The sequence below is a fragment of the Podarcis raffonei genome, chromosome 8 (genome assembly GCF_027172205.1).
Source record: "Podarcis raffonei isolate rPodRaf1 chromosome 8, rPodRaf1.pri, whole genome shotgun sequence".
NCBI classification, from domain to species: domain Eukaryota; kingdom Metazoa; phylum Chordata; class Lepidosauria; order Squamata; family Lacertidae; genus Podarcis; species Podarcis raffonei.
Window position 1 is genome coordinate 20,634,374 of NC_070609.1, and position 23,554 is coordinate 20,657,927.

General features: G+C 41.6%; 1 protein-coding gene across 6 annotated transcripts; it reads right to left on the reverse strand.

The window, feature by feature from the left end:
* Nucleotides 1-968: 968 nt before the first annotated feature.
* Nucleotides 969-22,566, reverse strand: HNRNPR (heterogeneous nuclear ribonucleoprotein R). 6 transcript variants are annotated; one of them, XM_053398434.1, is made up of 12 exons: nucleotides 22,441-22,543; nucleotides 15,430-15,579; nucleotides 14,681-14,846; nucleotides 12,598-12,716; nucleotides 12,001-12,108; nucleotides 10,359-10,472; nucleotides 8,963-9,139; nucleotides 7,195-7,330; nucleotides 5,477-5,682; nucleotides 4,090-4,239; nucleotides 2,416-2,537; nucleotides 969-2,250 (listed from the first exon to the last, which is right to left on the reverse strand). In XM_053398434.1, the coding sequence occupies exons 3-12, from the start codon at nucleotides 14,835-14,837 to the stop codon at nucleotides 1,641-1,643; spliced, it is 1,899 nt and encodes a 632-aa protein (XP_053254409.1). In that variant the 5' UTR covers nucleotides 14,838-14,846; nucleotides 15,430-15,579; nucleotides 22,441-22,543; the 3' UTR covers nucleotides 969-1,640. The 6 variants fall into 6 exon arrangements, with proteins under 6 accessions (XP_053254409.1, XP_053254407.1, XP_053254408.1 ...); XM_053398432.1 differs by lacking the exon at nucleotides 15,430-15,579 and having other exon boundaries at nucleotides 22,441-22,566; XM_053398433.1 differs by lacking the exon at nucleotides 15,430-15,579 and having other exon boundaries at nucleotides 14,681-14,849; nucleotides 22,441-22,552.
* Nucleotides 22,567-23,554: the final 988 nt, after the last annotated feature.

Below are 23,554 nucleotides of genomic sequence, written 5' to 3' on the forward strand. Positions count from 1 at the left end.
TGTAATTCTGTCAAACAGATAATACTAATGGAGGTTCAGACAAGCAGCTTGTTCTCTCCCAATGACTTGTTATTTTTCACTATGTTCTAATCAAAGGCAAACTCATAAATTAGGGGCTAATTATTTATTATGGATTTTCAAGTTGGCCAATCTGATCTGTAAATTTAAGACCTTTGAATTTATTTCCTAGAATGCAAATGTACTTCACTGCAGTTTAGCACAGTGCAAAAGATGCAAACAGGTAAAACATCATAAATTGAGAGTCAAATGAATATTAAAAATATGGCAAAAATAGTTTGTACAAAAAGTTCTTTAGATTCTGAAGATATCTCAAATCAATGGAAATTTGAGCTTTAAATCATTCATTCAGAAGGGTGTAAAATCTATTATTATAATCAAATTAGCAATTCTGTTATCTAGAGCATAAAATATTTATTTACATTTTCACTGTACTTTGTAAGAATTTACAACCATTCTCATATCTTTGTTCAAAGCAAACAAAAACAACATTAAAATTGAGCACATAATTGTCTGTTTTTATGTTTGCACACTATCAAATTGAGTTGAAGTCATTAGATGTTATCCATATTAGTAGCATAAAAACAGGATAAGTTTATTGACTGCCTTCCTACATGAAACTTCTCATATATCCAGACAGTGGGACTTAAAATCATATGACTAAAAACAATTTGCACAAGTTTACAAATGTACTTGAAGCTGTTAAGAAAGCAACCAATTGAAAGTTAAATGCAACTAGATTAGATTAACAATTATGAAATTTCAATTTGATGCTATGATTAGACCTAGCTCTGACTCATATGCCACAAGTGCCAGATGTTGGAAATTGCAAGAAATTTGCATGAATTTGATCACTCACATAGGCAGTTTTTTTATATCTAAAAAAAGATGTTTCTTGCAAGAATTACCAATAAAATGTTTTAGGACACAATTGAATTTGAAATAGGTAATGTTTTGAATAGATTTTTGAGTTTTATTGAAATCTTACATGAACAAGAAGAAATTGGAAATACAATCACATCAAGGAACAAATTGCCACGGATTTGACGTTTAGGCCAAACAAATTTTGTAGGGCAGATTTTCAAAAAGGTGTGAAGTTATAACAATTTAAAAACACAGTTAACCTACTTCTAGGAATGCAAAACATACAGTCATGTTATTTTCAATACAAGAAAACTTAATTTTGTTTTAATTTCTTAAAACTACGGAGACAAAGTACTAGCTTTACTTTATGTACAGCATATGCCTATGTAGTCTATTCCAAATCCAAAAAAGAAAAAGGAAAAAATGAAACTGTCCAAAAACAGAAGGTCTGCAAAATCATGATTTAACAGTGTCGCCCATCCTGCTGATAAACTGCTAAAATGAAGCCTAAAACGATAAAAAGCACTGTCTCCCAAAACTGTGTTTGGGAATTCTGCAAGCTCAGTAATGTCCAAGTGCATTTATGAGAAAAGAAAAAAATAATAAAAGACTTGAGTATATACACAATAGAGTGATTCTTCAGCCCAATACAAATGGCAGCCAATCACTACTGAAGGATGAAACATTAATTTTTGGAAGGATGTAGAGCTATAGCCAAATTCTATCTTTCCAATATTCCCACGCCCTCCTTATTTGTCTTACTTCCACTGTTGCCCATACGTATCCTGATAAAATTCCTGGTTGTCATTATTGTAACCATAGTTACCGGCATAGTCACCACCTTGCTGAAGCGGCTGCTGAGCGATGGGTTGGGAGCCCCAGTTCTGCTGGTTGTTGGTCTGGCGGCGCTTGGAATCCGGTTGGTTGTACCCATCAGCCTTTCTCTTGCCTCCCACGTTGCCCCCACGGTTGCCCCTGGCTCCACGAGCACCACGTCCTCTCTGCTGCTGGGCAGGACCCCCTCTCCCACCCCTGGCTCCTCTTGGTGGTCCCATTGGTGCCCCCCTCTGGGAATAGCCAGCTCTACCTCTTGGTGGTGGTGCTCCCCGCCCCCTAGGTGGTGGAGGTGCGCCTCGCCCACCCCTTCCTCCTCCTCTTCCTCTTATAGCATAGCCATCATCATAGCCGTAGTAAGGATCTTCATAGCCACCACGGTAGTCATGATAGTCATAGCCATAGTAATCATCATAATAATCTTCATAGCCATAGTAATCTGGGGGATAGCCATAGCCGCCTCTCCCTCCACGCCCTCGGCCTCTAATTGGAGGTGGCATACGAGGTGGAGGATAGTAATAATAATCTTCGTACCTAGTGAGCAGGAAAAAAGCATTAGCATTAGTTCATGCTGCTTTCTCAATTTAAAAGTTCAAGCGGAGTTCAGCATGCCAGATTAAAGTAGATTTTTATTATGTTGCTATCAGACAGAAACTCCCGTCTTTGAGCTACGGTACAGTTAATGAGGTTAACACTCACGCAGTACTTCTGGAGGCTTGTCTGGCAGCCTGGCGTTCTTTCCTTTTCTTATCTGGAGGCTTAGCTAATACTATTTCAATTTCTTCCCCCTCTATCTCTTTTCCATTCATTTCGTTCATGGCCTGTTTGGAAGGGGAAAGAAGTTTAAATTCCATTCTACAGAGAAGAATCCTTCAGGATTTCCCACCTTTCCACTCTTCTAAGTTCTGATATTCTCATGTCCATAGTAATTCCATTTCAACACAATGCATATTTACATACTGAATGTTTTATGAAGTGAATCGCTTTAAATTTGCCTGGGACAAGAACAGAACACCTGTGTGTCTACTCTGGTGTAGGAGAGACTTCTGTAACAATGAAGAGCTACTACTAGCTCTTTGTTTTAAAACAGGGCATTGGACCGAAGGCTGAATACCCTTTCTGGAAGGAAGATAAGACAGTCTCCATTTGTGTTTCACAGTGAGAAACACTTTTTCTTGCTTGAGCTGCTTTTAAAGAAGGAGAAGTCTGGAAAGCAAATACAGTGGTACCTTGGTTCTCAAACGCCTTGGAACCCAAATACTGCAAACCCGGAAGTACCAGTAAGTGTTCTGGTTTGCGAACTTATTTCAGAAGCCGAACATGCTCCATTTTGAGTGCCACGCTTCCGTTTTGAGCGTTACGCTGAGGTCTGTCTGTTTTGCTCTTTATTTTACATTTTTGTTTTTGTGGCTCTTTGTTTTTGTGACTGTGTGGAACCCAGTTCAGCTACTGATTGATTGTGTGACTGCAATACATTGTTTATTGCTTTCATTTTATGGATCAATGGTCTCGTTATCTAGTAAAACTCATGTTAAATTGATGTTTTAGGGGTTGTTTTTAAAAGTCTGGAACAGATTAATCCATTTTGCATTACTTTCTATGGGAAAGCACGCCTTGGTTTTGGAACAGACTTCCAGAACGGATTAAGTTTGAGAACCAAGGTACCACCGAAGATGAAGCGGGACGAAAAGATTGGGGCTCTTTAGTGGGAGGGGAGAGAACTTTTTTAATACAGGGCAGCATATGCTGTTTAACATATGCAATGTGAACAATGCACTGGTAAAACCTTTCCAACGTACGGGGGCGGGGGCGGGGGGGGGGGGAGAGCAAGAAGATTTAAATGGAAAGTATCAGACTAGATGAACCAATTACAATATTCAGCATTTATAGAGCATTTTTAGGGGGTTCAAAGCATATACGTTGGATTGCATCCAATACCATGCTTGTACTCCTCCTGCCATTATGCCCTGAAAAACATCTCCTGAAGTTAGGAAAGAGGCTCAAGAAAGGCATGAGATGTGAGGTACAGGCTGTAGCGGGAGGGAGAAGTCAGGTAGAAGCTGACTGCAAAAGCTGACTGCAACTACCATTTTGCTGCATAACGTAGGTCTGTATGCATCACCACGACATCAAATGAAGAGTTTTCCTTTGCCCATGCAGTCTGAAACAGGGAAAGGAACAGCAAACTCCAGTTTTGGCTGGGAGCTTTGTTTTCATCTACAGTGCACTTAATGTTATATATGACCTCATGTGCTGGGCAGGTGGGCGTGGCTTGGGGAAACGACCTCACAGGCTGAAAGAAGACCCTTGCCAGGCATAATCAGGGACTGTTCCCCACCCACTGGCCTAGATAATGAAATTGTGCATACCTACCTTGACCGCTGCCCCCCTATCTTCAAAATGAACAAAAGCATAGTCTTTTAATTTCTTCACTCTTTCCAGCTTTCCAAATTCTGAAAAGGATTTCTCCAGTATTTCTTCCGTCACTGTAGTGGCCAGGTTTCTCACAAATAAAACTTTCACCTGTTAAAAAAGGGGGTGGGATTTTGATATCAGCTTTAGAAATCCAGTAACTCTTACAATACATGCTTGCTCAGATGCAAGAGTGCACTAAATAACCATCCAGGAAAAGATGGCTTTATCTCTGTATCACAAGAGGCGTTAATTTTATCACTAAAACTGAAACAGCAACTAACAACATGGACCACTGACAGCATGTGTCAGGCCTGGTCGTTGTCCTCTTCAGATCACCACACAAACGCTTCTTGTTCTTTTATAACTTTTTATTGTGTATTAACAAAATAATCTTATAAACAGTTCTTAAATATTATTCCTCAGAGTCACTTCTTTCAGATACCTTCTGAGCTCTGCTTCTCCATGACCAGCCACCCTCAAAATGGCGAACGCGCCCTTCCCTTTGTTTTCCCGCTCTTTTTTCTAACCTCCTGGCTAGAGCTGGCTTGTATCTCCCCTCCTCCGAATCTGAGCTAGAACTTAACCCTTGCCTTTCCTGGGAACAGCCGGTCCCTCCCTGTTGTTCCTCTTGCTCCCTTCTATTAGATTCACTGCTCCCCTCCCCCCCTTGGGGAATGCTTTCTCCCTCTGAGAAACTGGAAACTTCTAACTCTTCCCTGACAGCATGTTTCAGTGTTGGCTTCTGAATTAGGCCCCCATCAACTTTTACTTTCAAGATTTCATTTAAGAGATACAGGCACAATTCCATGTTGCTTATTTTTTGTAAGATTCCCAGGGAACGGATGGCATTGACCAGCATCAGTACATTAACCCTACTGCCAGGTGGAGGAAAAGCATGGATGTACCTGGAATTGTATACTTCAGTAATTCTTACACCCCAGGGAGGGGGAAAGGCAAAGTATCATCGCAGACATGGCCACCCTACTGTAATGGCAAACTACTTTTGGCTCAAAGGGCTGCATGTTCATTCTTGGCCAAACCCTCTGGGGTGTCCAGGTCAGTGATGGGCGTTGTCCCCCACACCTCAGTTGATGCACGCCAATCAGCTTAGGGGGATGTGTTATTGGCCCCTCCAGGCTCATCAAATGATTGATCCGATGACTGGGGAGAAGGCAATTCGTATCCCCATCAGGGTGCTGGGGTCCACCCACCCAAGCATAGTGTCTTTTTTATTTCCTTTTTCTTGCGCGCCCCCCCCCCCCCAAATTTGTGAGATCTTGGGGGATGGGATCTGTGTCCCAATCTGGAGTTAGTCACTTCAGCAGTACAGCCTTTGCTCTATTACCTTTGCCATGACTTCTGGATCTGGTTCCTCTACAGGGTCAGCCCATTCCACAGTAACGACGTTTCCCCAGACTTTTACTTTCCCACTCATCAGCCGACGCCGAGCTTGAGCAGCTGATTTGTGATCCTCGTATTCCAGGAAGCAGAATCCCCGATTCTTCTTTTTATCATCAGGTTGGTGATACAAGATTACATCCACTAAACCCTCTGTAAGAACAAGACACCTGGATGTAACACAGAAGCCTATTTCTGGCTTGAAATGCGAACTGGAATGCAGAAGCTTCAGCATAAGCAGATCAAGTCTTCAGCACACTCAAATGATGCAGTGCCAGAATACACACACAATTAAGTTCTCCCTTCTCTAGGCACTGGCTCCATCGACTTTTGAACATAAACTTACTTCTAGCATGAGGAGATGGTAGAAGTAATGTTTCTTTGCCCAGCACTCAAAATCTGATCCAGGGCTGCCATTCCTCTTCTTTTATATGGCCTCCCAGGTTGCAAGGTCTGCACCAATGACCATAAAGATGACACCATCTACCAAATCTAACGCCATGAAATGGCAGCGCTCCAAATAGTCAGGGCCGTCTTACCCATAGGCGCTAGGGGTGTGGGGCACCCAGGCACTCAGGGGCGCCAGGCCAAGAGTCTGGGGCCCAAGAGTTGAGTCCGGGGGGCGACCGAGCCAGTGAGACGCTGAGGTGGCCGGCTGGCTCCGCCCTCCTGCACACTTGGGACTGGGCAACCTGGGGGGTGGGAGTGCCAGGCAGATCTTTGCATCCCGGCATCGCATATGCTTAAGACAGCCCTGCAAATGGTACTGACATTCTCATTTTGCTGCCACAGGGAGACTCATTTTTACCATAGATGACCTCAACATGCATTCAAGGGATCACCAGTCCTGACTGGATTTGAACTTGGATGTTCAATATTGTACACCCCACTCCTTGCACACTCTCACCCCTCCTTTGCTACTTGGAAGCTTCCCCACCTTATCAAAACCACTTCTGGCCATTGCAGGAAGGCAAAGAAGCACCTGGTACAGCACATCACTTCCTCTAAAAGTGGGAAAGCACTGGCACCCAAATGTATCGATTCTCCCCTTGCCACCTTCTCCCTTCCCAGTTATTTTAAGTCAATGGAAGCGGAAAGGAGGGGGGAAGCAAACTTGTTTTAAATAAGTACCAGTGGTCCTAGGGTTAAGAGAGAGAAGCAAGACCAGCCTGCAACCCTCTCAAAGACCTCAATTTTCATTAGACTTCAAACACTCTGAAATTCCCTTGATTGAGGCTTGACAACGATATGTCAGGAGTGCTCTGATGGTGTTTCCTGCTTGGCAGGGGGTTGGACTCGATGGCCCTTGTGGTCTCTTCCAACTCTATGATTCTATGATTCCCAAGTCCAAATGAGTGCCTGCGACTCCTGCAAAATGTCTGCTGCAAGTTCAAGTAAAATGCAATTTAACTGCACAGCCACTTCAAGCTGGATACCATTCAGGCCCTATGAAAAGGAACTGGGTGGTGTTTCATAGGTTAATATTGTTTGGTGTGTGCATTTTAAGTGGTGCCTTGGAAGGGTTTATATTCTGAAAGATAGAGGATAAAACTGTACTAAATAAATTCAGAGTCTTAACAGGCATGTTTATTATCAACACTAGTCTGCTTGTTTCATGAGTGAAATGCTAATGCCTTACAACACGTCATATGCTCAACTCCTTACCTGTAACTTTGCTGAACTCTTCTAGTATGTTTTCCTTGGTCTTGTTCTTTGGAATTGATCCAACGAACAGCCTGTTGTTTGCCACAGAGATGCATACGCCAAGGTGTTTACCAGGACGGATTTCATAGTTGTCACACTGAAAAGAACGTTAAGCTGAACACTCATCTTAAAGTTCCAATTTAATGGTACACAGATCAACAAACTCTCCACCTGCTCTAGTGGGGAAGATCTCAAAATAAAATGCTATCTACTACAAAAAAAGCTTCATACCTGCATCCCACTTTGGAAAGATTTAAGGTTTCCAGTAATCTAGCTCATTTCCCAATAATAGGCATTTGCCAGCTCAAAATACACTGTCTAAAGAGACTTCTCAGGTTTAGAATGCTAAATCCAGCCTCACAAACTTCAGGCTAGATGTCTGAGAAGCTCACATGCACAAATCTCCTGTTTCATCCCAGTACCTGGTACTCAGGGATACACTGATTCTGAACATGGAGGTTAGATTCTTAGCTATCATGGTCATTGTTATTCATAAATGTCTCTATTAAAGAGCTGTGCATGTTAGTACAATTCACTGTAATGTAGCTCTGAAGGTTATCTTCAAAAGGAAGACACTCCATTCCTAAGCACATCATCTACTGTTACTTCACTATCGATAAAACATCCTTTTTCAGATCAAGCAGCCTGGACTCGGGAGATTTTTATGACAGTGAACACCCCAGAACTTATATAAAGTCATCACTATTATACTTCCATTTTATTTTCAATCCATTTCCCAAGTGTGAATTTTCCTTTATCGCTGCTGGTACACACTAACATTTTCAGTAAGCTTTCTCCTTAAGAAGGGTTTTTTTAGGCTGTTACCAACAATTTACAATCCATTAGTGTATCAGCGAAGTTAGTATTCCCATTTACCCACTCAGTACATCACTCAAGATGCTCTTACATAGCATTTCAGCTTCTGCTCTGTTTGAAGAGAGCTTTTTATGGAACAATCCAATTGGTACTTACTTGAGAGTAGGTCCTACTGAGAGTAAGTCCTACTGAACTCAAAGGAACTTACTTCTGAGTAGACTAGTTTAGGATTGTGTTAGTGCCCGATTGGTAAAATCCTAATTTGCTATTATCTGCACACTTAGCTAACTCACCAATTAACTGTGCCTCCAGTTAATTTATGAAAGATAAATACCATCAATTACAGATCAATTACAGATCCTTGGGGACCCTTCTCTGTACTTGGAAAACTTCTCTGTACTCAGAAAACTATCAGTTAATTTTCCCTTGCCCCTCTTTTAGCCAGTTTTATCCATCATTTTGTCCCTTTTCTATCAAACTTTAGGAGCTTCAGTGAGGAACTAACCATCCTTACCTATAACTGCAAATAATTCAAAAAATGTTAACCAAGCCTTTGCAGATGCCTTGCTATTTCATGTTTTCAACTAAAATTTACCCGGGCTGAAAAACAGCTATCAGGGAGGTCTCAATAATAACTCTGTGTCCAAGTTCCAAAAGGAGAACTCAAGTCAGATTCATCCTGCAATTTTCCTTATTAACATCAGATGGCATGGTTAAATTGAGAAGTGCCTTAAGTAGCAGCAATTAATGACTAGTTGTTTATAACTAGCTAACTGCTAATTTATAGCTCATGACTGAGTGATCTAGAATACTATGGGAGCCCACCTGCAAAGAAAGTATCTATGAGTTACAGTTTGTGACCACAGCGAAGTCATTCCATCCTCCAAGATATATAGCATAGCATAATAATTACCAATTTGACTGCTTCTTGTGCTGCATCTTTACTACAGAAAGTGATGAAAGCGTAGCCTCTGTTCTGGCCAGAGAGGGGATCCATCATGAGCCGCAGGTCCCAAATTGGGCCTGCCTTCTCGAATAGTGGTACCAATTCATCTTCATACAAATCCCTAGGAATTTTACCAACAAAAACCTGGTGAGGAAAAGAAAAGAAAATATTTTGTTTGTTAGTAAATGACATTTAAAAAAATAATTCTTAATTCAATTAAGAAAAACGCAATAGATTTGTGTGAGGTGATATTTCAAAATGGTTGATCTTCCTTTTCAAACACTCAGAACAGAGAAGCTCCCGCTCTAAGCACATGGGCCACTACCTAGAGCTACTTTAGGAATACCCTTTCTTTAATCACTGCACACAACACAAATACTGGCTCAGTTCAGATGTAACAGGGAACAATGGTTTCCCACTACACAACCTTGGGCTTATGCACTTCCCCTCCTTCCCACCCAAAAGGACAGCAAAAGCTTCTGTTTTCAATTTTAAACTAGCCACAGTTCCCTGTGATGGCGAATTTGTGGAACTCTGGTCACTTAACCCAGCGGTGGGAACCATTTTCAGTCAGAGGGTCACATTCCTTTCTGAGCAACCTTTTCAAGTGGGTTAGGCCAGGAGCCAATAGGGGCAGTCCAACTGATGGGACTCTTACCTTCACAATAGACTACATTCCAGTCAGGTAGAAGTCAGAGGTTTCTACACACACATTTCTCCATTCCCATCCAGGGAAATAAGAGGAATTATCATAGTTCAAGGACTCATTCCAGCTAGGCAAAAACACTTGGGAGGGCATGGAACACAGTCAGGGAGAGGTGTGGCCTGGGGAGAGTCCTATGGGCTGGAAAATAGAGGCAAATGACCACATTTGTTCCCCACCTGCTTTGTGAACAGATCAGGATTTGAAACCTAATTTGATCCTGACTTGCTGTCACTAACCCTAGTTTAAACAAACCACAGTTCCAAGTTGGGCTGTCACGGGGCACCAAGGCTAGTTTAAAAATGAAAGCAGAAGTTTCAATCTCCTATTTGCAGTGGGGTGCGATGAAGAGTATGTGAGCTCATCGCTTACCGTAGCTCAAAGCTGCAGTGAGTAAACCACTGTTTTCTATTACACCTGGAGGGCCACAAGTTAGCCAAATGAACAACAGCTCTGCATATTACAGCAGTTAAAAGACAGGCTTTCAAAATGTTTCCTGTCAAAATTTGGTTGGAAAACTCAGCTTAACAATTATTTTCATTATAGCTAAAACTAAATGATTAGTTTTTAAGTCTTATTAGATGAAATAGGCAACCATTGTTTGGTAAGGACAATCTTTATGTATCTGCAATTTATGCGCAGCAGTATGTACATACAAACCTCTGTGCCGATGCCAGGCTGGGATCCTGAGTAGACCGTATCTGGAGGGGGGCCACCATACTTCCGCTGGCCTGTAGTCACGTCCAAAGTATAACCAGTCCTCTCTAGCAAAGCCTGAATAAAGGATGAAGAATTAGAAGTAGATGTTTTCATCGCACAAGTGGCATTCAACAACACATTCTTTACCAAGACAGAAAAACAAACCAGAAAGAGCCCCATCCACAGAACCTCTTGCATATTCTATCTATCTATGTATGTATCTATTCTATACACCACCCTATACCCCGAGGTCTCAGGGCAGTTCACAACAAGACCACAACATATAAAATCAAACCAAAAGCAGTAACCCAATAACCCCCCACAAAAAGGCCACATTCTAAAAGGGTGTTGGATGTCAATAAGATCAACCAAAGAAGAGTCTGGATTTGATATCCTTGCTTTATCACTACCCTAAGGAGTCTCAAAGTGGCTAACAATCTTCTTTCCCTTCTTCCCCCACAACAAACACTCTGTGAGGTGAGTGAGGCCGAGAGACTTCAGAGAAGTGTGACTAGTCCAAGGTGACCCAACAACTGCATGTGGAGGAGCAGGGAAGCGAACCCGGTTCACCAGATTACAAGTCCACTGCTCTTAACCACTACACCATGCTGGCTCTCAGGCCTGGTTAAAAAGGAACATTTTTGCCTGACACCTAAAGGTGTATAATGAAGGCGCCAGGCGATCTTCCCTGGGGAGAGCATTCCATAGACGGGGAACCACTGCAGAGAAGGACCATTCTTGTGTCGCCACGCGAACTCGGTGCTGCACCCAGCTAAATGAAGTGCTCTTCCTCTTGCTGCTTATTGGGACCACAGACTAGGCATTGTATCCAACTAAGTACTACTCAGAGTAGGCTTACTGAAATTAATGACTAGGGCTGGGTAATACCTGCTTGCCATCGTCGTAATACAGCGACAGCTAAACATTGTGATATGGTGGTATATTACGATGTTGGAAAGAAGGCGGGGAGGAGGAAGGCAGTTGCCAGCCACAGAGACAATTAGTGTCACTGTGCACAGCTTCTGCCTCTTCCAAAACCGCAGCCACCTCTTCCAGTGCACGGCGCATGGAGGAAGGAACCCAACCATGCAAGGAGCAGGGCGAAGTCGCCTCCTCCTCCAGCTCCCACCCGTTCTAAGGCAACTGAGGAAGGCTCACAAATGCTCCGTCCGTGCGCCTGCATCAGCCGCTGCCGCCTTTGCATGGACAGGTGGGGGAGGGCTGCCTCTTTCTCCCAGGAGAAAGAGGTAGCTTGCACATGCTAAAGTGATTGAGGAAAGAAGCGGCCATCGAGTCCCTGTCAGGGAAAAGGGTGGGGTATAAATTAATAAATATATAATAATTATAATAATGGAGGCACGTTTCTCTCCTATATATAGATAGGGCTCTTTTGCTATTACGCATTTGCAACACTCGTGATTTTAACTATTTATTTCATGTCATACAAGCCCTCCCCCCCTCAATACGATTCTTTCCTCCAGTACAAGTCCTTAAAGCAACATCAGAACAATGCAATTAATTATTTAAATACAGAAATATCCACATAGAAGTTCAGAAGAACCTTTATCTGTTCCCCTGTACACTCAGCATACGTATACATTACCTTAATCTTTGCTTCATCTGGCCCCTTTGTTGATTCTTGTACTTTGCTTCCTTGTTTCTCTCTCTGTCTGTAAGTCTTCATAACTCCACATAAAAATGCACTTTTGTTCTGCAGATACAATTTATGACATCATTCAAGAGGAAGGCATAAAAAGAAACCTGAAGCCATTGAACCTTGCATAACACTCAACTGCTGCAACTTTTGACAGAACTAAGTAGAGTGTTTTAAAAAAAATAAATCACTTTGTACAATTTATTTAACACAAACAACCACTCCATTGAACACCACATCAGGCCAAGGACTCTGAATATGAGAGTCTTTTTACACGCATGCAACTCTAGACTTTAACAGTGCAGCCCTATACATGTCTACTCAGCAGTAAGCCCCACAGAGTTGAATGGGATTTCCTTCCAACTAAGGAAACATAGGATTCCAGCCTAAATGCAGTGTTTGAGGGGTAAGGTTGTCAAAAAGACACAGTGCAGAAGAGTTCAGAAAAAAGTATGGCAACCTTTGTTGGTGCTTGTTATAGTCATGTTAGAAAGAATGCTACATTTGTGAACCTATTTCTTCACACCACAGGAGCTCTTACCTTACCTGTACATGCGACAGGTCACTTTCCTTAAACTGCTGTAATACAGAGAGGGCTCCTTCTTCGTTAAATTCTCTAAGAGCATCTATTGCTCTCTCATCAAGATCAACATAAGCTACCAATCCTAAAAAATTAAAAATAGAAAAAAGTTACAGATTCCCATTTAATTATACAGAGGCAATTTCATTCAAAAACACTATTTTATTTTGCTAAATTTGAAGTAATTTGAGCTCAGTACATCAAGGTAACTACGGCAAACTAAAAAGTTATATCCAGAAACAAAATTGTTTGAGGAACTGTGTGGATATTCTGCTGCGCAAAGCAACACTACATATCAGGGTTTGAAACAATGAACTCTGGCTCACATTCCCTTTTAGGATATTTCTTTAAGATGGAGCCATTACAAACGATGCATAAACACTACATAATCTAACAACAGTTGTGCTACAGCAGCTATTCAAGCAACCTATAAAACCAACTTCTCCCCTTCAAAAAAAACTAAAGTGAAAAATTATCCCCATTTCTATAAAAAGGAGATTACAATGAATGTTTTTTACTACAGATAAATACCATTTTGCCACAACTTTCCAGCCAGTGACATTATTTCAAGCCCTGTTATGTACATCAAGTACACTAATTTTAAGCTTACAGGTGCAGACCCACATACAGTAGGACCAGTTCTGAAGCATAAAGTACTTTCTTTTACATTAAAGTTAATAGAAGTTTATGAAAAATGTAGAAAATTTCTAATTCCATCAGTATTAAATGGTAAGGTGCTGAGATATTTGTACCAACTTCCAATAACTATCCAGAGTGTTTTGAATACTTCAGGATTTTAAAGAGCACTGAAAACATCTTTATTCTCTATCACACAGAATAGCAGTGCACAAAGACTGCATTTCAGAATTGATCCTGCATATTGGAAGGCATATTTTGTACTGGGACAAAACTCAGCAGAGGTTTTAAAAGTAATGAAGTTCAGCCCCAAGTTTAATTATAAAATTAGTTGTAGCGAACACTACTAACGGACACCAGTGGGGCAAGTTTAACCATGAAGATAGTTGTACCAATATTGTTGAATACTAGGTAGTAAAATGTTTTAACAAGTTTAGATAAATGTCAAACTCCTCATGACACAACCTCAGTTGCAACACATTCTAAAATTCTGTACATGCATTTCTCAGACACCTACACTCAAGCCACTAAGTGTACATCATCATATAGCACCGCCTTAGAGAAGTGTCTCTCTAAGGAAATAAAAGCTATCTGGCAGGCACTCATTGGGATTGTCATTCAAGACAGATCAGCCACATGAGTCAAAATATCAACATAAAGAAGACAGATATGGTATTGTTTTCAATTGCCTTACATAACTTTTGGAGTATTTTAGGGGGGAAAGATAAAGCAGATCTTGCCACTGAAATATTTGAGATAAGGGCATGAAGCAGTTCCATTTATATTTCTAAATATATTCACAACACGCATACTAAAGAGGAAGAGGAAGTTTCTATTTCACACCCCTAAGCAGAACATGTGTTCTCTCTCTCTCTTTAGAATACACAATAAGCCACTTGCTCCATGCAAGATAAACGTAATTCAAATAATAATTATTAATCTGAACACATCAGTGTAATTACTGATATGGACTGAAATATTCACTAGGAGCTGGACAAACATGAAATTCACTTACAGACTGGAATTCAAACGTAGCCCTAAGTCAAGCAAGCAAGCTATTTCCCTCAATAAGCCAAGCACCTATTGAAATATTAAGTGTTTAACACAGTAACTATAAATTGGTGATGGTAGAAAGGTAGAAACAAATGATTATTTTATAGAGGAAACTTATAATTCAGTAAGCTGGAATGTCCACTTTTACTTGTGTCTATGAAACAGTTAAGTGCCCTGATGACCTAAGATACTGTCAACATGTCAAACCCAATTTGACCTCAAAGAAGTGAAAGCAGCTGTACATTCAAAGCTACACAGTACAAAACACAAGTAAATTTTTTCAACTTTAAAACCTAAAAATTTGAAAATCGTTTGCCTTCACTTTCATAACCAATCAGAAACAAGAAATGCATATTATACCTGTCTGAAATATTTCATCAAGTCTCTCTGCCACCTTCTGTGGGAGGCCTGCCTCTATCAGTGTCTTGTAGTGTTCTGTGTGAGTTACACTGGAAGTATCCATTGGTTCTTCCTCTTCTTTTAACTGTACCGCATTACCATTCACCTGATTAGCCATTTTATTATGCTGCTGGAAAAAATTCAGGAGCTATATTACATAAAGCCAGAAATAACTAATTTGTAGGACAATGCATTTATCTAAACTAATTTGTAAACATGCTGCAAGTGACTTGAATTAAACCTATTATTTAAAGCCTTTAGAATGCAGCTCACCTACATTAAATAAGTACAGTTCTAAATACTGTGGAACATGTACATGGAATAGCGCACAATTTTAAGCACTTCATGTACATCAGATCTAATTTTGATTTTGGCATTAATTTCTGTGATCTTAGTGGTGGGGAGTATACTGAAATGCATGAACATCTGCCATTATTACCCTGGTCTCAAAAAGATTTTAAGTCAATGTGCTTAATACAGAGGCCTACAGGGCAGCTTAATATGCAAATGTCAATACTTGCTTTCCATCTTTCCCATAGTTTTCTGGCTTATTTCCATACCTTCCTTCAAATCCTGTTACATAAGAGAAGCCATGCTGCTTTCATGTACACTAGTTGCCAGAACACTTTTAAAAATAAAATAAAAAACAACATGCCACATTAGGTTTTGCACAAGTGGAACAATCGATAAACGAATTGCATGTCACATACCAGCAAGATGAACTTGTATTAAATTCTGCATATCATAGCACAGCATGTTATTCCAGATATTAGAGTTTAAATGAAAGGTTTAAATGAAAGGCAGCACCTTCAATTTTCCATATCAGTGAGAAAGACTTGATGCGAAAGTCAATAAGAAGACTGCAGAGATATGAATAAAAAAAAGTAGCACTATCTTCTCAAACAAATACTGAGGTATTTTGCCAACTTATTTTATGTGTCTGATTACAAACTGGTGCTTAATATTCAGGCATGACAGCACAGGTGATATAAACAACTACTTAAGGAAGAGGGCTGGTTGACAGTGCCATATTAGCAGAGGCAAAGCAATCTTGATTTCACCAGAAAACTCAGTAAGACATATGAAACAAAGATTTTTTAAAAACGTTTTAAGTGCAGAACACTAAAACTAGTCCTTCAAATACTAGATACAACTTTAAGATAATCATCCAATTAAAAGCATGCAATACAATTAATGTATCAAAAGCAAGACAAAAGATGTCCCACTCCAGAAGTTTTGCCATCAAAACATTTTAGTTCAAGGTCAATGAATACTTTAATGGGCTATGACCATACTGTAGCTTGTGCAGAATAACTGGTACACTATTCCATTTTTGTAGCAGATGCCACCACACTCCTTTCTACTACAGACTGTATAAAATCCCTGAAATTTTTGCTACTGCATGTTTTTGAGCACATGTCCTACTTTAAGACCAAAAGCACAATAAGCTTTCAAGCTGAACAAAACTGTTTTGGTGATCCACAAAACCGAGGCCTTCTAGTTTATTGAGGTTGCTCCTTAATACCTCTGCACTTACATGAAAAGCAGCAGTGGTGCATGAAGAGACAAAACCCCACAAAGAATTAAGACCAGTTGCTTCTTAGCAAATACTGCACCCTGAACACGGGATTATGATGCTACAAGTTTTCCCCAAAGAATTTCTCAGTGCTTAGTCTGGTTATATTAAACCTCATCCCTCCCCCCTCAAGTGAAAGCATGTTTAGAAGTGTTACATCCACACTACATGCAGCATTTTATGGGTTCCAGTTCTGCTTTGTCACGTGTTACTTCCTTTGCGGGGAACACAACACCCAAAAAAGTAGGTCCGTCACACACAAAGCCATTTTTCTAATGAAAATTGTATCCAAGCAAAGGCTAGTGGGACAAATGTAACCCATTTTGGGAGATTCATTGTTTCTAGATACCTCATCTGCACTATACAGTGAACCCTTAGGTTACGTACCTCTTTGGATATGTAATCTTCGGGTTGCGAAAGCGGCAAACCTGGAAGTATTTTTCTGGGTTTCGCCACTCGCGCGTGCGCGGAAGCGCTCTATCACGCCATGCGCATGTGCAGAAGCGGTGCCTCTGGTTACGGATTTTTCGAGGTGCGCACAGACCCCCGGAACAAATTAAATCCGTATCCAGAGGGTCCACTGTATATTTAAAACAGCATCAGACCACTAAAAACAGCATCTTCACCCTAAGACTCCTAATTTATTAAGGGTGCTGAGAGTATTTAGGAGATCCCCTGGTACCATCACAGAGTTCCAACCTCCAGTCATCCTCTCTTCCCATAGAACTCTGTGAATTGTGGCTCTCTAAAGGGAATAGAAGTGTACTAACAACTCTCAGGATCCTTAACAACGTACACTTCCCAGGATTCTTTGGAGGAAGCCGTGACTGTTTAAAGTGATATAATACTGCTTTAAATAGAAAGTGCAGACGGGACCCTTCGCCTGATCACAGGAACTTGGGCTTGATTATCTCCAACAATGAAATGCCAACACTACCAAAGCAAAGACAACTTGAGGGATATGGGGATATGTAGCACCCGAACAAAAATTAACACCACCTTTACTTCTTATTCTAAATACTGTCGTTTCAAAGCATTCTCCTCCAAGAGAATGTTCATATAGCTGACATTTATAAAGATTCTCAGTGCACTTCAGTACATCTCTCAAAGGCTTGAAAAAGAATACAGAAGACACAAGCATGTCTATCAATGTTTTAGTGATAAAAAGATTGGTTGATTAAGATATTTACAGATAAGTTTAGTTACCCTATGTACATAGAATTCCTAGAAAATACTTCAAGGCCATTCTAATTTCTCTTCAGAGGTGGTAGCACAATGAAAAAGAAACTTGGCCCTCCTGGGGAGAGCTTTGCTTTTCTGCAGACAGGTGTGGGTTCCACAAGGAATGAGAGTCTAGAGTGTTTATGGGGAGGGGCTGGTTGGTTCATATTTTATAGAACTACTTAGTTATTAGCATTATTAGAAATATGCTAATACAGCTTTATTAGCAAAGCAGTAACCTTGCTGAAACTAAACAAGTCTGGGTTGGCTCAGTGGATAGATGAGAGACTCCATGGGAATCCTATGTATGCTGACTTTTAAGTGTCACAAGAGAAGGAAAGTAAGTGTACTAAATAACCTATTAAAAAACAACAATATATCAATCCCAAGGAAATGACACCTTCACCACAGTTCAGTTTGTTACACAAATTACTTAACAAATATTCATGCATGAAAATTATATACAGTATAAGCAGAAAATTATATACAGTATAAGCAAAACTCAAGATTTGTCTGCATATTTTACTGTTCTATTCTGCATGCAGCTGTGGAAGAACTGCATACAAGCTTTGACATGAAGTAAGCTTTTGGGGCCAGGGAAATCCTTTCTGGAGGGAATGTGATTGTACCCCCTCCCCTGACCATGCTGATAACATTCAGGCACCAAACTGAAAACATTTATGTCTAGGCTTTTGGAACACAGTTGATATGGAGCCTAAATCTTTACTGTACAGTACTGTTTATTTTTCACTACATGGCATTATAGTTCTTCATATAGACAGCTGATGGTTTAAATTGCTTTATCGTGTTTGTTTTTTATAGTTGCTGTTAAGACACCCTGACCTTCTGTAGAAAGATGGGAAGAACAAAAAATAAACTAACAGTCCCTGTGCAATCGAAACCCATCAACAAATTCACATGATCCAGTACTACTATTGTTTTTGAGTTTTACCTTCACAACTCACTATAATGAACTCATTCGCACTGAATTTACAAATGCAGATTAAAAAAAATCAATAACACAGTTTATGATCCAATACAATTAGTTAAGAATTTTCCTCACACATTTATCAAGCTTCTGTTCTGCCTTTCCATAAAAGGCATAAAATTTCTTCTGAATATACCAAACTATGGCAAACTTAAAAACTAAACTAACTCGTTACACAAATAATTACAGAAACTGGGTATTTACCAGGCTATTCTTCTCAGCCTTCTGCTCTAATATTACTACTACCACCACCAAGCACAGGTTGCTGCAAATACAGCAATGCATATAACTAAAAGCCTGATGCTATGCTCAGAGGTCCACAGATTCACTCATCGCAGTTACCATGGCAACCACCCATCTTCCCTAGACTCTGACTTCACATTGCGCTTTCCACTAAACTTCCAAAGCAAGATAAAGAGACTTACCCTACCTCCTGCTGCCCCAAGTCTGGAACTCAGGCTAAAGGCACTCAGAATGCCTCTAAGGCACAGTGTGAAATCAAGGGTGAGACCCTCCCACCTATTAACCTTATTCCAAGCTCAGTCTCTTACACTGCATGACACTGTGTAGTGTCAGAGATGGAGCACACACATATAGACACTCTGTGCAGAGGGGTAGGGGTGGGGCCAGGGTTGGAGGTGACCATAAATAATGGCTGGCTACCAAAGCCCCACATTTGCGGGCTCTTCCCAAACACTACTTTTTTGCTTTCACCTAGGCAAAATAACCTGCATCTTATGCTCCAGCCATCACTCCATGCAAGAGCAGGGACAGGGGGTGGCACTGTGGTCTAAACCACCGAGTCCAGGCTGGGGTGTAAAGTGGGGTGAGGTCCTGCTGCTTTATCCCAGCTCCTGCCAACCTGGCAGTTCAAAAGCATATCAGTGTGAGTTAGGTACTGCTGCGGCAGAAAGGCAAACGGCGTTTCCATGCACTCTTGCACTTGTCATTGTGTTCTGTGCACGGTGCACCAGAAGCAGTTTTGTCATTCTGGCCAGATGACCTGGAAAAGCTGTCTGCAGACAAACACCAGCTCCCTCGGCCTGAAAGCAGAGGTGAGTGCCACACCTCATAGTCAAATTTGACTGGACAACCATCCAGGGGTACTTTACCCTTTACCATGCAAGATTCCTTTGCACTAGTACTTGGCTGATATTCTGTGGCTTTTGTAATGCCCCTGTGAGATATATTTGCTACCCTATTCTATGTTCTAGCAACCTGCTCCAATGTGTTAGACCAAAGATTTGTGGAATGACAGCAGGACAGGGCAGCTGTATGAGACATACTGAAGAATCTTGTTTTGACCATGAATGTTGTGAGTTCTTATGTGCAGAATAGAGTATATGTGCTGCTTATCCTATGGGCCCCTGCACTTGGATATTAGTCTTATGCATTTAGTTCTCATTCGCATTTCAAAAGTGTAGCCTTGCACTAGTGCCAGTTAGGGTCCTAATTCCAGCATCCTATGCAGGAGGGCCAACTACCGTAATTTTATGCCTCCTAGACACACTGTTATGCACTTGGAACTGCTGCAAAGCTTTATAGTTCTATGTGTTGAACTGGGCCACCCAAGTTCATTGCACTGGTGTAGGAACAGGGCACATCCAAAACAATCCTAAACTTGTTTGCACTCAAGTCCCACTGTATTCACCATGGGTTGCTTCCTTAACTGCGACCCTAATCAGCTCAGTTGCTTCCCGACATGACTATGACTCAAGAAATAAACTTATTCTAAGATTATAGAATAACATTTTACACTAGAGTAATGTGACTTTTATTCTATTTTAGTGTTTCTATTTTTATACCAAGCAAAAATCTTAATACAGTAAGTTATCCTAAAGTTTGATCAATAGTTAAAATCAATTAAAATAGGCACACAACCAACAGACAACATTGTTCTTACACTGGAATTTTATATCCTACTTCAAGAGAAGGCAAACAAGCAAAATAGATTTATTGTTACCAGAGTAGCCCACTAGACTCTACTGAAATTTGAGAAATGAGAGACATGTATAGTGCAATCCTATAAAGAAGCAAGTCCCACTGGGTTTAATGGGGCTTATTCCCAGGAAAGTGAGTCAGTAGAATCATAGAGTTGGAAGAGACCACAAGGGCCATCGAGTACAGAGTTGCAGGATTGTAGCCACAGATAATGACCTACAATAGAAGCTAAACTATAACTTAAACCACTGCAGTACTACTGACACCCTTATACAACTTCTGAAAGAGGATATAGGTATGACAAAATGCTATGACAAAAATGTTACGGACTACTGTTTAGCAAACTACATTAAAATTATTTGTGTATATTTTTTTGTAACTGAAAAGTTATTCAGTTTCCCCACTCCATAGCAAGTTTCCCCACTCCATAGCAAGTTACTATGTTTTTACAAGCTAACAACACAGCACAACTGCAATCTTTGTATGTGGAGTTTTTAAATCCCTTCTAACTCACATCAAGATTTCAATGAGAGTTTCAGAAATAACCCAGTTATTTTCTGAACTTAAAAATAAAAGCCTTAGCTCTCAAATGATTCTGTATGTCACCACAAACTCACAATAAACTCTACACTGTCTCTGCCTATGTAAAATAGGTATGTATACCTACAATTACAAGTAACCTGGCAGAGTAAACCAAGTATTATCACACACACAGGATAGACCATATACCTAATATACCTAAACAGGACATTGAAGTAATTCCTGAAAATAGCACATGCTGCAGAAAAAACTTAGCTAGCCAACAGGTCCCATGGATGGTGCTACAAATACAGTAACTTCACAAGTGTAGTACTGTTACAGTTAAAACATTCCACCCCATTTCCTCTACCATCAAAGTTAAACAAGTATCAGCAGCTGTCAACAGCTCCTATGGTATTCTCACCAACCAGAATTCCCAATTAATCACTGTCTTTCACAAAGAACAAAGAACCCTTACCACAACCAAATCTGATTCTGACAGCGCCACAAAAAAGCACTGTGATAAGTTTCAAATCAAATGGTACTTGGGGGCGGGGCAGGGATATGCTCCATTTGCAAAAATAAAAAATGGGGATGAATCCAGGCTCCCCTTAGAAAAAGGAACATTTGGCGGATTGGTGTGGTTTTTTGTTTTTGTTTTTAAGGACAGTAACTCAAGGCACATTTGCTCGGAAGCGAAAACCGTGCTGTGTTCCCGCAGGCCAGCGATGCACAGGAATGCAGCCCTGCAGCTCGATCCCCGAGTTACAGCTTCGCCCGCAACTTTAAAAAGCCCTGCCGGCTTCCAATGGGACTCATTCCCGGATTTCAAAAGGTGCCTAAGGCTTATCCGAGAGAAATATTATGCCCGCCGGCCTCAACTCTCCAAGCAAACACCCCTTAGGGACCACGACATTCAAGGCGGCAATTCGCAAACCGGAGGAGGAGGAGAGGCAGGAATAATACTAATAATAATAATAACAATAATTTCCATTTCTACAGGAATGGAAACCCCCTACAAACACGCCACACGCTCAAAAAGGCAACCCGAAAGGAATCGCCGCATTGGTTTTAAACACCATTCCTACCTCCCCATCCCAAGTCATGATAGCGGGGTTAGGCCTCCTTCCTTTCCCATTCTCCCTCTCCCAGAATGCGGCGGATCAGGGCCCTCCGCACTCAGCTGAGGAGGCCCCTCTAGGGGGGGGGTCGCACGCAGCCGGGCCTACCTTCCCCGCCCCCACGTCGACGGCGCGGGGCCTGCACTGCTCAGACGCATCCCGCCAGGCGCGCCGCGGCCACAAAAGGCGCCTCGGAGAGCGCGGGCCTGGGCATCTCTCTCTGCTCCCCCCCCCCCCCGCGCGCGCCGCCGCCAACTACGAGAGCGCGCGCTCCTCTGTCCCGCCCCGCCAACATCCCTTCTCTCCCCCCGGTTACCGGTTCCTCGGCCAGGCGGGCCTTGGCGGGCAGACTCACCGGAGCGGGACCTGCGCGGCGCGGCTTGGAGGCAGCGGCTGCAAATGGCGCGCGCTCCTCCTCTTCCCTCCCCTCATGGACGGCGGGAGCGACCCCGGCAACGCGAGGGGTTTCCCGGAACTGTTTCCAGGGACTGCTCCCCGGCGTCCAATCCAGGGGAGGCGTTTCGGAGAGGCAGGCCAGAGAGTCTATCGGCGCCAGGAGGCGGGAGCAGGCGGAGGGGCGCCGCGGCCAATCAGAGCCCGAGGAAAGCTCCGGCCAATCCGCACGGCTGGGAAAGCCATGGCGCGCCGGTAGGGGTAGGCGGGGGAGGAGTTGGGGGGGGAGAGAGAGGGAAGGAATCCAGCGCTTAAAAAAAAGAGCGGACGGTTCCCGCTTTTTGTAGTTCTTTTGCAGACAAAGGAGGCTCGCTGGTCGCCTCGCTTTTTCAGCCTTGCGAAGGCCTCTCTGTTGAGGTATCTGGCGGTACTTCAGCCTGGACGTCTTTGAAGGCTCCCTCTTGAAAAACACCCAAAATAAATCCCTTCACAAGTAAAAACCAAAAACAAAGCCTAGTTTCGCAAGAAGTTTAGTACAGATTCTCTCTTCCTGACACGCTCCTCTTCTAGATTTAGGGATTTATCCTTATCATTTTTGGGGGGCGCAGGTGTATTTCTGCAGCAGAGGCAGTGGTCGGACCTTTTCGGTTGTAGCCTCTAAATCACAAGTCCTTTCTTCCCAAAGACGTCTGTGTACTAGGACCCTTTCTTAATTCCCTTTAATAAATGGACTGAAACATTTCTATTAGAAAGAAAAAAAGATAGGGCATTAGCGTTTTATATTACTGTGTTTTTTCTTTCCCTTTAAATATATATATTGCAGTGCGTTATTTTGTTGATTTTTTGTTGGACTCGATTTAGGTTTCAACCCCCTATTTAACTCAGTGGAATTTATTTCTCTGTAGATATGTATAGGGCTGCACAATGTTGGCTTGTATATTTGTGGATTTTCAACTTTCTATACTATATGATACGTTACACTATATTATATATTATGTGTAACATAAATTATAAACAATTGTGGGCTGCTTGGTCCTTATACTGCTTATTTAATTTTAATGTATTATAAGTAATTT

Excerpts from the sequence above, each read along its gene's own strand:
- HNRNPR (XM_053398432.1), bottom strand. The coding sequence starts at position 14,837 with ATGGCTAATCAGGTGAATGGTAATGCGGTACAGTTAAAAGAAGAGGAA. Across the intron at positions 12,109-12,597 it reads GTGACCTGTCGCATGTACAG|AACAAAAGTGCATTTTTATG; the intron begins GTAAGGTAAGAG and ends TTGTATCTGCAG. Across the intron at positions 5,683-7,194 it reads AGAGTTCAGCAAAGTTACAG|AGGGTTTAGTGGATGTAATC; the intron begins GTAAGGAGTTGA and ends TTGTTCTTACAG.